The sequence below is a fragment of the Garra rufa genome, chromosome 12 (genome assembly GCF_049309525.1).
Source record: "Garra rufa chromosome 12, GarRuf1.0, whole genome shotgun sequence".
Lineage (NCBI taxonomy): Eukaryota > Metazoa > Chordata > Actinopteri > Cypriniformes > Cyprinidae > Garra > Garra rufa.
Window position 1 is genome coordinate 3,010,399 of NC_133372.1, and position 14,944 is coordinate 3,025,342.

Consider the following 14,944-nt stretch of genomic DNA (forward strand, 5'->3'; position numbering starts at 1 on the left):
ATATATATATATATATATATATATATATATATATATATATATATATTTATATATTTATATATTTATATATTTATATACATGTATGTATGTATATATATGCTATTATATTGTTGATTAATGTTTTAATTTTTAACTTTTTGGCTAATTTTTATTTTGTGAAATAGTTTTTTTATATATATTTCTTAAGCTTTAATTTATTATTTAAGTCATTATAATGCCAGTTTTTGTTTCATTGTAACTTATTTTATCTCCCTTTATTCCCAAGGCAACATTTCTAATTTTCATTTAAGTTTTTCATGTAATATTTATATGTTATTTCAATTACCAAAAATGATTTTAATCGTTTTAGGTAACATTAACAACACTGATTGGTATTGCTAAAATAAAATTTGTAGATTAAGTTGTAATTGTGCATTATGACTGTGCCATTAATTTATTTAAATATTGTTTATTGTTGATGAAGAATAGCCATGAAGTTGACAGCAAAAACTATTCATTTTATTTATTGTTTAACTAAATAATTTTCTGTGCCAGTGCAAGAATAACAAAATACTGAAAGCACCAATTACACACCTAATTCTCTCCCTTTGCTGTTCATTTTGTTGAATTAGCACTAAAAAGCTTCTTGTCTTTGTCAGATATTGAAAAAGAAAGAAGTAAATATGGAATTGCCCATTGCATTTATTTATTTATTTTTTCACTGAGCAAACTCAAATTTCTAAACTTCTAGGCTCGAAGTCCCAGGTGATCCTAAAGGCTAAAAATGATCCAAAATTAATCCAAGATTGCAGGCAGAGCCTAGAGAAATGTTGACTTTCTTGGTTTAATATGAGAAAGTAATTGAATTTTACCCAATAATTGTGTGTGCTGTGTATTAATGCTTTGATTATTAAGTTTTTATCTTAGCAGCATGCCAATGTGTTACTAGAGTCTTGTGTTCTTCATATCAGTTACTTATACAGCAGTTCCCTATGTAGACAGCACTGGCGGCTCACTGATGAGGTCACTATAGAGAGTGTAGATGGGTAATCACATCCTGAAGAGCTCTGACATCTAAATGACGTTTGCTTTCCGTTCAATTTAGCAGGGAAATATTTAAATGAGGCCATTTAATTTAAATAAATTGAATTTAAACATTTAAATTAGTTCAGCACACTGACTTGAGAATGATCAGTGGCTTTCTGATGGGCTCCTTGAAGTCGCATTACGGCTCATTTTCCATTTATTGCACAAAGCTGTTTTCTTCAGTGTTGAAAGTGGATTTTATGGCTCTTGTGCTCCGGGCCGCTGGAAGGATTTGAATATGGTTGCTCTGCCCCGGCTTACCGGAACAAATATTAATGTTTTACGGTGGGAGATATAATATTTTAGAAGCAGGTGTGGCATAGTTCAAGTAAAAACCAATAGTCTTTGAGCAGCTTTAGCTGCAGTGGTTATAATTGTGTTATCATGCATAGAAAAGCATTTTTTGGGGTTGGTAAGATGTTTAATGTTTTTGAAAAATAAACTTTTTTGCTCTTTTTTTTGCATTTAGTTGATTAAAAATGCAAAAAAAAAAAAAAAAAAAAAAAAACAGTAGTATTTAAATAATATTTTTACAATTTAAAATAACTTTTTCTTTGGAAGCTCGTTTCTACCACTGAATTCAAAAATAGGTTGTTACTTTGTGAGATGTAAACTAACAATTGTGAGTTATAAAGTCATTCTGTGATATTGATAAATGAAGTTGTAATTGTGCATTTTTCACTGTGCATTTAATGTATTTATACATTGCTTATTGATGATAAAGAAAAGCCATAAAGTTGACAGTAAATACTATTCATTTTATTAAATTTTGAGATGACAGACCTGTGCGACGCACCTGTATTTGCTAATTCACTTTCTGAGCCATTGCAAGAAAAACAAAATACTCATACATCAATTACACACCTAATGCTCACCCTTTACTGTTCATTTTATTGAATTAGCACTAAAAATCGTATTGTCTTTGTCAGATATTGAAAAAGAGAGGACTAAATATGGAATTACCTATTGCATCCAAAGTTAGCAATTCTTCCTTTTATTTCTCATAATTGAGAAATATAAACTAACAATTGTGAGGTATAAAGTCAGAATTGTGAGATATAAACTCTTGAATCTGTAAACATATCAAGCTTTTTTCCCTCCTCAGAACTGGACTTTATAACTCGCAATTGCAAGTTTGTATCTCACAAAAAAGTCAGAATTGCTAAATATAAAGTTGCAATTCTGAGAAACCAAAAAAAAAAAAAAAACGGAATTATGAGATACAAAGTCAGAAATGGCAGATACAAAGTTGCAATTCTGAGAAAAAAAGTCAGAATTGTTAGATACAAAGTCACAATTGTAAGAAAAAGTCAAAATTGCAACTTTTTATCTCAAAATTCAGATTTTTTTTTCTTAGCAATTTTGAGTTTGTATCTCGCAATTCTGACTTTTTTCTCAGAATTGTGAGATATAAACTTTATATCTAGGAATTCTGACGTCATAACCTGCATATCTCACAATTCTGAGAAAACAGTCAGAATTGCGAGATACAAACTCAAAATTGCTAGAAAAAAATCTGAGTTGTGAGATAAAAAGTCGCAATTACCTTTTTGTCGGAAATGAGCTTCCGTAGTTTTCTATGTAAATATATGTATTTTCTTGTGATGATCAAACCTGCATTTTCAGTGTTATTCAGTCTTTAGTGTCACATGATCCACGGTTACGAATATTTGGTGGAAACTGTGATACATTTAATCTTTCAGGATTCTTTGATGAATATACTGTAAAGTTCAAAAGAACAGCATTTCTTTGAACCAGAAATCTTTTGTAAGATTGTAAATCTCTACACTGTCACTTTTGATCAATTGAATGTGTCCTTGTTGAATAAATGTTTTAACTTTCTACTTAAAGTAATCCTAGGGACCCCAAACTTTTGATTGGGATTGTATGCTCTTATATAAATGATTTAGTTTTATTTGACTGGAGGTGCTTCAGTTCAACTGACCAAAACATGACCAAAGCTCAAGGTTTTTGCTTCTACAGAAGCTCTTCAAAAATATTTAGGGTTTCGAAAAATCACTTTTTTTTTCAGCAAACCTCCCTCCTTCACTTAAACATCTCGTTGCTCGCTTACGTCTGTAAGGTAGCTGTGGTTTGCAGGCGTGTGGGCGGCTGACCGGACGCTGCTGTGGTCACTCTTTACGCTAAATAAGCAAAAGACAGGAAGCCAGCGCTGTTACCAAAAATACTGTCAGTTTATGGATGAAATCAGAATAACATCAGGAGAATTTCCTTCGGTTTGAGGAGGAATTGCTGTTAGACACCTGGAGGAATCCGGTGATTTCCTGCTCTTGGTTTTATCCTCTTGATGTCAGTGAGACTCAGAAGTGCTCCTCGCTCCGCATTAACAGCTGATTTTATAGCTTCATTTATCAGGCCGTCATTCAGGGGGAGGTTATGAGATCTTCTTCTTTATCAGATATGAATATATACTTCCTCTGCTCTCTCTCACTTCTCCAAACTCCCATCTGTAAAACTGTTTCTATGGTGTTTATACATGAAGAGTTTCATAAGAGCTTTTCTATGGCTGTTGAGTGTCAACTTCCCATCTTCTGTCCTCCCGTTTTTCCATCCTTAGCAGAATTACTGACTGTATACAGCACACACTCTACAGATTTGATTTGATTCATTAATGACTCATTAAATTGATCAAAACTGACAGCAAAGATATTTATATGTTGCAGAAGATTTATACTGTGTATGTATATATAAATTTTAATTATCCATATAATTATTTATATATATAAATGTACTACTATTCAAACTGTCTAGGGTCAATAAACATTTTTTAACAGTTAATCATTTTTTAAATTGTAAATTTTTAACTACAGTAACAGTAAAAACATTTGTAATGATTTTCTATTTCATATAAATGTTGTTTTAAATCAACAAAAAAAATTATATATAAATGTGTATTTACAAAAAATATCATTAGTCTTATTTATAAATCCAATTCAAAGATTGCATAGCAATATATTTTTGAATAATTAAATGAATACATGCAACATACAATTTATATATAAACTATTATTATTTCTAAAAATAAAGTATATTTCTAAAATAAATACATAATATATATAATAATAATACAAAATATTCTCTAGTATTTCTGAAAATTAAATATATACATTTTAGTGTATACATTTAGTAATACATGTATGAATTAATATTTTTTTAAGCAATTAATAAATTACTAGTTTTATTCAGCAAAGATCCATTAAAACAAAAGTGACAGTAAAGACATTTCTAATGTCGAAACAGATTTCTGTTTTAAAAAAATGCTGTTCTTTTGAATTTTCTATTCATTTATGAATCCTGAAATAAAAATATTTTCACACAAAAAAAATGAAGCAGCTCAACAGTTTTCAACATTGATAATCAGCAGAAATGTTTCTAGAGCATCAAATCAGCAAATTGGGATGATTTTTTTAAGGATCATGTGACATTGAAGACTGGAGTAATGATGCTGAAAATTCAGATTTGAATTACAGGAATAAATTACATGACATAGAAAACAGCTGTTTTAAATTCTAATAATATTTCACAATTTTAACTGTATTTTTGATCAAATAATTGCAGCCTTGATGAGCAGAAAAGATGTTTGAACATCCAGTCATGGTTTGAGGCCTCAACTGACTGGACTCATGTTTTATTACTCAAGTGCACACACACACAGAGAAAAAGCAGTGAGGTATTCTGGGATATCCTCCAGATAATGTCACCAATCCGGCTCGTTTCTCCATCATGTCTTTGCGTGATGTTGCTCCATGTGTTCCCCATCAGGCTTGTTTAACCGAACGTCAAACATGTCAGCTGGTCTGGACGACCGATCGCTCGATGTCCTTCCTGTGTTTTGTTGTTTTAATAAGAATTATTTTCCTTTCTAGAAGTGTTTGAGTCAGCTGATGATAACAGATGTCGGTCTTTCTGTCACAGGACTGTCCTCAGATTCTTCCGTCCACTCAGATCTACATTCCCGTCGGCGTCCCGAAGCCCATCACGCTGTCGGCCCGGAACCTTCCGCAGCCTCAGTCCGGCCAGAGGAACTACGAGTGCATCTTCCGCATCCAGGGCGAGACGCACAGCGTGACGGCGCTGCGCTTCAACAGCTCCAGCATCCAGTGCCAGAAAACCACAGTGAGTTGAACACAACCTTCACATGAGCATTCAGTGCTCAGTACATCAACACGAGCTCTTTACTTTACACAATAGCTGTTCGTCATGACAGAAGCATAGTCTTTTACACTTAAAATTTGTTCTGATCAAAAGTTAGGGATCAGCATGTTTTTTAGGGGACTAATGTTCAGGATGCATTACATTAATCAAAAGTGACAGCAAAAACATTCTATTTCTATTTTTTAAATCAATTTAGTTTTTAGAACTTCTGTTCATCAAAAAAATACTGAAAAATAAATGTAGCAGTTTACACACAAATATTCGGCAACTGTTTTCAACATTGATAATCAGAATAATTAGAAATATTTCTTGAGCAGCAAAAAAAAAAACTTAATTATGAGACATAAAGTCAAAATTATGCCAGAAAAAGATGCAATTATTAGAAGAAAAAAAATCAGTTTTAACTTTTTATGTCAATTTTTTTCTTATAATTATAAAAAAATAAATAATAATGTCGCATAATTTTGACTTTTTCAAATCTCATATGATTTACCAAAGCATTTTTTTTTCAATATGTTTATTAATTTCAATATGTTTTTCAAACAGTTTGGGTCAATAGATTTTTTTTGCTTTTTTTTTTTTTGCTTTTTTTTTTTTGCTTTTAATAATTAAACATTTTTAATACTTTTATTACCTTTATTCAGCAAGGATGCATTAAATTAAACAATATGACAGTAAAAATATTTGTAATGATCAGTGTCGTATAAATATGGTTCTTTTAAACAAAAAAAGGCATATAAATGTTGTTCGTTTACTAAAGATTTATATTTTAAATGCATTTTTTCACCTTCTATTAATCAAATAATTCCTGAAAAATAAAATGTGTCAGTTTCCACAAAAATATTTGGCAGCACAACATTTTTTACATTGATGATAATCAGAAAAGATTTTTGAGCAGCAAATGAGCAAATTAGAATGATTTCTTAGTATTAAAGTTTGTTTATGCCACATAAGAATCATGCTTTGGTAAATCATATTAATTTGAGATATTAAGTCAAATTATGCCACAAAAAGATGCAATTATTATTAAAATAAATTTAGTTTCAAATTATAATTATCTCATAATTGTGATTGTGTCTCACAATTTTGACTTTAAAATCTTATAACTATGATTTACCAAAGCATTTTTAATTTCTTTATTTATAAATGTGTATATATACACTACTATTTAAACATTTTGGGGTTCTTTTTTAGAATAACATTTTTAAAAAAAAAATTTTTTAATAACAACTTTTCCTTTTTTTTATACTTGTACTACTTTTGTTCAGCAAGAATGCAATAAATTGAACAAATGTGACAGTAAAAATATTTGTAATGATTTTCAATGTCAAATACATTTTTTTTTAAAACATTTATATAATTGTTGTTCATTTACTTAAATGATTTTCAATTCGGAGGGTAGAGCAATATATATTTTAATAATTATATGAATACATGTAATATACAATTTATATATAAACATTTCAAAAAAATACTTAAATATATAAATTTCAGTATATAAATTAAGGATAAACAAAAGTGACAAAGACATTTATAACTTTCTGTTCATCTGTGAATCCTAAAAAAAAAAATCATATCTAAATATATTGGGTAGCACAACTGTTTTCAACATTGATAATAATCAGAAATGTTTGAGCAGCAAATCACCAATGCATATTTATTTGTTTATTTTTCAATCTTGAATGGCAGCATCAAGCTTCCTCAGAAAACTAGAGTAATAATGCTGAAAATTCAGCTTTGCATCACAGGGATAAATTAAATTTTACAAAATATTCACATAGAAAACAGTTAATTTAAATTGAAATAATATTTCAATATCAATATATCGCAATATTGCACAATATATTTAACAGTATTTTTGATCAAATATAAGCAGCCTAGATGATCAGAGGAGACTTCTTTCAAAACAATACATTTCATGCAATCTTACATTTATGCATTTAGCTTCTGAAATTCTGTTTTATGTCTTAAGGCAGTGCTGAGAATGCAATATATTCTTGAGTTGTTCATTTCAGTTCAACACATTTTTCGAAATCATATGGCATCAACCCATGAAACTGAGCTTGCATTAGCGTTTGCATTCACATATTTGCATAGACTAACTCACAATGCTGACTTGTGATGATTTCACTTTCATAGCAGTGCTGCATTGATTCAGCATGTTAAATAATAAATCAGTTAAACATTGAAAGATCAGTGTTAATTTCAGATGAAATCACCTTTCAGTTTTGAATCTCTGACTATAGGAAGGTTGGATTGAATCCCAGAGTCTAAATCAATGAGCTGAGCTCCAGTCACATGATCATATCAGAGTCACACTAAGATTAATACAATAATGAGAATGAGAGTCTATGAGTAATCCTCCATCCTCAGCATGTGTGAGTTTTGTTGGTTATTTATCTAGAGTGGGTAGATCATAGTGAACTTGTGTTATTCCCACACACACTGTTGCAAACATACTTAATAACCGGCACATTGATCTAATAAGAAGAGCGCCAGATGAGAGCAGTATTTCTATCCAAACGAACACACACACAGTGTCTTATTGTTTCGTGGAAGCGGCACAGATGGCGGAGGACTCGTCCTGCTGCCCGTTCGTTGAAAGCCGAAACTTATCTGGCAGAGTTTGATTATTATAAACAGTTTGTGTCTGTCTAGATGGGCGAGTGTTTTTGGACACAAGTCTCGGTTTGGCTGCGTGTTTCTCTCTGGACAACTGGCTTGTATTGTGTTCTTGTGGTTTCCATCCGAAGGCTCTTCTTGCACTCTAGTGGTCAGAACAGACCCAAAAACTGAAACGCACTCCTCCCCGTCCCTCCTCCTCCCTCGTGGAGTCTGAACCGCTGCGATCGTGAGCTGGCACTCGGATGCATGGGAAAACCACAGCTGACATTCCTCTAACTGGATAAAGCTGCACACGGAAAGAAGGAAGTGAGAGGGGCTCATGGGAAATGTGGTTTGAAGGGCTGTCAAGCTAGATGATTACAAATGTGTTTCTGAGCTGAGTATATACACTACTGTGGGTCTGTTCTGCTCGCAGAGGCAGTATTTTTTGGATCAAACATGCTACGATTTAAAATAGCTGTTTTCTATGTGAATATATAGAAAAATCTAACATATTCCAGTGATCAAAGTTGCATTTTCAGCATCATTACTCCAGTCTTTAGTGTTACGTGATTTTTCAGAAATCATTCTAATATGTGACCCTGGACCACAAAACCAGTCTTAAGTCGCTGGGGTATGTTTGTAGCAATAGCCAAAAATACACTGTATGGGTCAAAATTATTGATTTTTCTTTTATGTCAAAAATCATTAGGAAATTAAGTAAAGATCATGTTCCATGAAGATTTTTTGTAAAATTCCTACTATAAATATATCAAAATGTAATTTTTGATTAGTAATATGCATTGTTAAGAACTTAATTTGAAGAACTTTAAAGGTGATTTTCTCAGCATTTTGATTTTTTTGCACCCTCAGATTCCAGATTTTCAAATAGATGTATCTCGGCCAAATATTGTCCTATTCTAACAAACTATACATCAATAGAAAGCTTATTTATTGAGCTTTCATATGATGTATATATCTCAGTTTTGTAAAATTTGACCTTATGACTGGTTTTGTGGTCCAGGGTCACATATGCTGATTTGCTGCTCAAGAAACATTTCTGATTATTATCCATGTTGAAAGCAGTTGTGCTGCCCAATATTTTTGTGAAACGATGATATATTTTTAATTTTAATTAAGAAAATTTTTTGCATTTATCCATAAAATCGTATATAAATACGTTGATATATATTACTGGATTTATAAATATTATTAAAACTAATTGGAAATGTAGTTTGAAGGGCTGTCAAGCTAGTTGGTTACAAATGTGTATACATTAAAGTATATCTCTTCTGCTCGCAGAGGCGGTATTTATTTGATCAAACATGCTGAAAAAATTATAAAATATTATTAGGGTTTTAAATGGCTGTTTTCAATGTGAATATATAGTGAAATGTAATTTATTCCAGTGATCAAAGTTGCATTTTCATCATTACTCCAGTCTTTAGTGTCACGTGATCCTTCAGTAATCATTCTAATATGCTGATTTGCTGCTCATAAAACATTTCTGATTATTATCCGTGTTGAAAGTCGTTGTGCTGCCCAATATTTTTGTGGAAATGGTGATGCTTTTAATTTTTCAGGATTCTTCCATGAACAGAAAGTTAAAAAGAACAGCATTCGATAAATTGAATGCAACCTTGCGGTAAAAAATCTCACTGACCTAATTTTGGAAGGTAATTTAAATAAATATGCTAATTAGGGTCATTAATAATTTTCTTATTAATATATTTACATTTGTACTTGAAATTAAATGTATATATTTCTTTATTGTAAATTATATTTTAAATAATTGTTTTCATTTATCTATAAAATTATTTATAAATACATTAATATATATTTCTGGATTTATAAATATTTTTTTAAACAATTGGAAATGTGGTTTGAAGGGCTGTCAAGCTAGATGATTACAAATGAGTTTCTGAACTGAGTGAATACACTAATGTATATCTCTTCTGCTCGCAGAGGCGGTATTTATTTGATCAAACATGCTGTAAAAATCATAAAATATTTTTAGGATTTCAAATAGCTATTTTCTATGTGAATATATAGTAAAATATAATTTATTCCTGTGATCAAAGTTGCATTATTCAGCATTACTCCAGTCTTCAGTGTCACATAATTCTTCAGAAATCATTCTAATATGCTGATTTGCTGTTTAAGAAACATTTTTGATTATTATCCATGTTGAAAACAGTTGTGCCCAATATTTTTTGTGGAAACGGTGATGCTTTTAATTTTTCAGGATTCTTCCATGCACAGAAAGTTAAAAAGAACAGCATTTTTTAAAAATAAAAACATTATAAATGTCTTGACTGTCACTTTTGATCAATTTAATGCAACCTTCCAGTACAAAATCTTACTGACCCAAATTTAAATGTATATATTTCTGTTTAATAATTATTTGTAAATTATAATTTTAATAATTATTTGCATTTATCCATAAAATGATTTATAAATGGGTTAAAGAAGTTAAGATGTCCACGATAAAAGAAATGTACAAAACTGATTTTATGTCCATAGAAAGCACATTAAATGTAAGTAAAGTGTCCACTTTTAAGGTTTCAAATTAGTTTTTAGAGAATAAAATGTCAACATTTGGTTGAAATAATGTTACATTGTCATTCAGTGTAACACAATATTTATGTCAAAATTCAAACAACATGCTTATTCTGACTTGTACATATTAAAATATATAAAAGAATAAGGGAGCATATAAAGTTTTATTGTGTTTAAAATGAGCAAAAAATTCTTACTGACAAATGGGCAAAACCTAGGATAGTGGCACATTTAAAAATAAAAAATTACAGCTAATTAGTATTTGGGGTGAAAGTAATTTGTCTTTTAATATGTCATAAATTGATTTTTGTTGTAAATATGTTAAGATTGTTACACTGAATGTCATTTAGTGGGTGTCATCTGTAAATGAGGGAAAAACGTATGACATTTATTTTTGCTCAGAAAAACAAAAACAAAAATGCAGTTATACAGAAAACTGTTTAATATTTTTTTTGGAAAAACAAATTGTTTTTTTGGTTTTTTTTTTTGCTTAAAGCCTTTTTCGTCTTTGATTCAAATACATTAATATATAATTATACATATTAAACTTATCTTTTTCTGGCTGCATTACTCATCATGTTGCTGCATTTGTCCCTGAAGACGCTGTCTAACGTACAGTATCAGCACAGACTGTCACTGTGTTTAATTCATCTTCCTTTATGAAGCTCTGTCAGAAAACAGGCTGGGAGGAGAATAGAAACGAATAGAGCGGCTCTCGTACAGCTGATGACGGCAACGGCAGGTGTGTGTGTGTGCGTTTGTGTGAGGAGCAGCAGAGTTCTGATGAGAACCAATTAGAGGAGACACCGATAAAAAATGGTGATTAATTACAGTGTGAGAGCGACACAGCAGTAATAGATACTACAGTAAAGAAAAATGAAGCAGGAGAGGATGAGAAAAGAGAGAGACTGTAGCCGGGGGCCATTCAGGAACAGCGGAGGCTTTTAGAAACTCACTGCACCTGAGACAGAACAGCAGATATAGACCTGCTTTAAATCATTAATCACTTAAGAGAAATAAAGTTTACAATTGAATGTGGAGGGACTTGAGAGTAATATTATTTTAATAATAGTTATTGCATGAAGATGAGTCAGAGTGATGCATTATTCTCTCTTGTAACTTAAAGCCGTTGTTTTAAGCTCACAACAGCAGAAGTATTTGTAACATTTAATTTATGCATTATTCTATACTCATCTTGATTGCTTTTTATGTTTATGTCTCTGACATTTGAATCAACATATAAGGCTTTTCAGTCAGACTGATTGAGATGAGTTTGATATGAGCACGCACTCTTATTATAATATTTATTTGCTTTGGGAGGATCGAGGGGTCCGTGTTACAACATCCCCGGAGCAGCAAGGGTCCTGCTTCGGGACACAATAGTCGGGGTCAGAGGAAGGACAAGATCATTAAACCATCAGCTGAATCACTAAATCAACATCCTTCAGCGTCCCATGTGAGACTCAAACCGCCAACCATATGATTACTGCTGTGATTGTGTCGAGATCAGATCAACAAGACAAAAGAAAGAAACAATGACTTGGCTTATTATAGTTTTGAAAGGCTCTCTAGTTCGTTTTTTTTTTCTTTTTTGGCTTTTGCTTTTTAACTTCGATCTCGTTTTATTTAGTTTCGGTTGTTCATGAATTACTTTTCTTGTTTGTAAGTTTGATTTGCACAGCACAGGATGTGGTATATGCTGGCATTTATGCACTTATTTATGCATTTAATTGTATATGCTTGCTTGTTTTTGTTCACTTATTTGTGTATTTATTTATGCATGCTTGCTTTTTACGTGTTTATTTATTTATGCATGCATTTATTTGTTCATACATGCCTGCATTTATTCTCTTATTTATGCATTTATTTGTTTATGCATACTTGCACTTATGCTCTTGTTTATTTATTTATGCACGCTTGTTTTTATTCACTTTTTTTTTTATTCATGCATGCATTTATGCATTTATTTGTTTATGCATGCATGCATTTATGCACTTTATGCATGCTTGTTTTTATTCACTTGTTTATCACTAAACCAACATCCTTCAGCGTCCCACATGAGATTTAAACCGCCAACCATACTGCTGTGATTGTGTCGAGATTAGAACAACAAGACAGGAAATTATCAATGTTTCACTATCACTAGTATCACTAGTTCGTATTTTTATTACTTTTTTTGGAGTTTGCTTTTTAACTTTGATCTTGTTTTATTTGGTTTCAGTTATTCATGAATTACTTTTCTATTTTTCTTGTAAGTTTGACTTGCACAGCACAGGATGTGGTATATGCTGGCATTTAAGCACTTGTAAATGCATGCATGCATTTATGCATTTATTTGTTTATGCAAGCTTGCACGTTTCATTAATTAATACATGGTTGTTTTTTACTTATTTGTTAATTATTGCATGCATGCATTTATGCACTTATTTATGCTTTTTATGCATGTTAGTTTTTATTCACTTACGCATTTAGTTAGTATGTAGTTACATTTATTTCACTTAATTTTGTTGTTTATGCATGCATGCATTTATGCTTTTTAATGCATGCTTGTTTTTATCCACTTATGTATGCATGTATTTGTTCATGCATGCATGAGTTTCTGCCCTTATTTATGCATTAATTTGTTTATGCATGTTTGGACTTATGGACTTACTGGTGCATTTATTTATTTATGCATGCTTGTTTTGATTAACTTATTAGTTATTTCATGCATGCATGCATGCATGTGTGTGTTTCTGCACTTATTTTTGCATTATTTAGGCATGCTTGCATTTATTCACTTATTTATGCATTTATTAACGCATGCATTTATTGTTTAGCAACCTTCCATTTTCACTTTTAATTTAGTTTTCACGGCTTGCTTTCATCTTTGTTGTGGTTTTGGTGAGTTCCGGTAATAGGCAGCATGTGTTCCGCAGTGGGCGGCTGTGCTGTCTTTATATAGCACACGTATATTAGTAAATGAAATTAAACTCGTTCCAGCGATTATCATCTGATGCAGGCCGCTCACACACACTCAAACACATTGTCCTCTTCAGCCTCGCCGCGTCATCTCTGGTTTATTTAATTAGACGAGCATTCGTCTTCCCACGCCAGTGAGAGGTTAACCGGCTGCTCAAAAGCGTCAGTCTCTCGCCAAATAAATCGATTGCACGTCTGCAGCCTGCGGGGTGAATGAATTACCATAACATACATGTAAGACCGAGCAGAGCTCATGTTCAGACTATGAATCATTTTTCATTTCCTAACTAATGAGAAACCAAATCGTTAGTAACTAGTTAATTATCCGTGGCTCATGAATGCACATGCAAATAATGAATGACAGATGAGTGTGTGATATATATACTATGCAAAGCATCACTGTTATCATTGCTTATACATGGTTTTATCATTTAAGGCAATATTTACAGTCCTGAATATCATAGAGGGTGGGTGAGACCAGAACACCCTAGCAACTGCATAGCAACACCCTGGCACCCATTCACAGCACCTTAGCCTCACATTGTTTTTTTGTTTTTTTTTTCTTTTTCCTCAGAGAATGTTCTGCTCAAGTGCTCTTTGAAATCTCTGTGTGTTTCTGAGAGCTTTGCTTTCTAACAACTCAATGCAGGTCTGCTTTCAAAATAAGCAATTATCTGAGCAGTGACTGCTACAGAATCTCTCTCTTTTTCTGAAGCGTTTCATTTATTTATTCCTTTGTGTTGCATGTCTGTCTTAAATGCACCACTCTCTTCTCTCAGAGGGAGGTACCGTGGTGAAGCGCTGTAGTGCTCCTTCATTAATCTCTATTCAGTGATTCATGCTGTCGCTCTCTCGTGGGTTCAGACGCATCTTCTGTGTGTTTCCTCATTTGAGTCCTGCTGACTCCATCACACACACATGTGAATATTCATCCTCCTCCTCTCATGTAGTTCTACATCCGTGACGCAGGTCTGGCACAGCCACCAAACCTCATTCTAATATATTAAGTCTATTAAAAAATAATTATTTAAATTATTAGACTACTTTTTGATTACTTTTAGATTACTTTTGACCTAAATCATGTATTACTGTAATCTCAGACTTGCTTCAAGTAGATCTACTAGAAAAAGGTTCAGATGACCAAAAAAATAAATAAAATTGCAAATCCCTGCATTACATGTAAATTAGAAATGTGAATTTATGCATTCCAAAGATATTGTAATACATGGTTAACTATTAATATAAATGTATCATGACACCATTACGGAAATAAAATGAGTTTTTTGTATTTTCATGATGTTTATTTTGGCAGTCAAGTAATCTGTTGATTATTCAGACAATTAATCGAGTAATTGGATAATTATAATTAATTGTGGTAATAAAAATCGACTTAAGTAAACAATAGACTTTAAAATTACTTTTTTGTTCAAACGAAGTATCAAAAGCAAGTAATCATATGGTTTTATTAAACAACACTGTTTATAATACATAATGTATTATAAACAATAGAACTAATGTACATTTGCACGACTTCAAAGCTCATCAATGACCTGATGATCGTTTTTACTCTTTACAACGT

General features: G+C 31.7%; 1 protein-coding gene across 1 annotated transcript in view; it reads left to right on the forward strand.

The window, feature by feature from the left end:
* LOC141346800 (plexin-A1-like) overlaps positions 1-14,944 on the forward strand; it is a 178,683-nt gene that overhangs the window by 100,663 nt on the left and 63,076 nt on the right. The window contains exon 9 of the mRNA XM_073851760.1: positions 5,002-5,202. Coding sequence (XP_073707861.1) covers positions 5,002-5,202 — 201 coding nt within the window. The remainder of the gene's footprint in view (positions 1-5,001; positions 5,203-14,944) is intronic.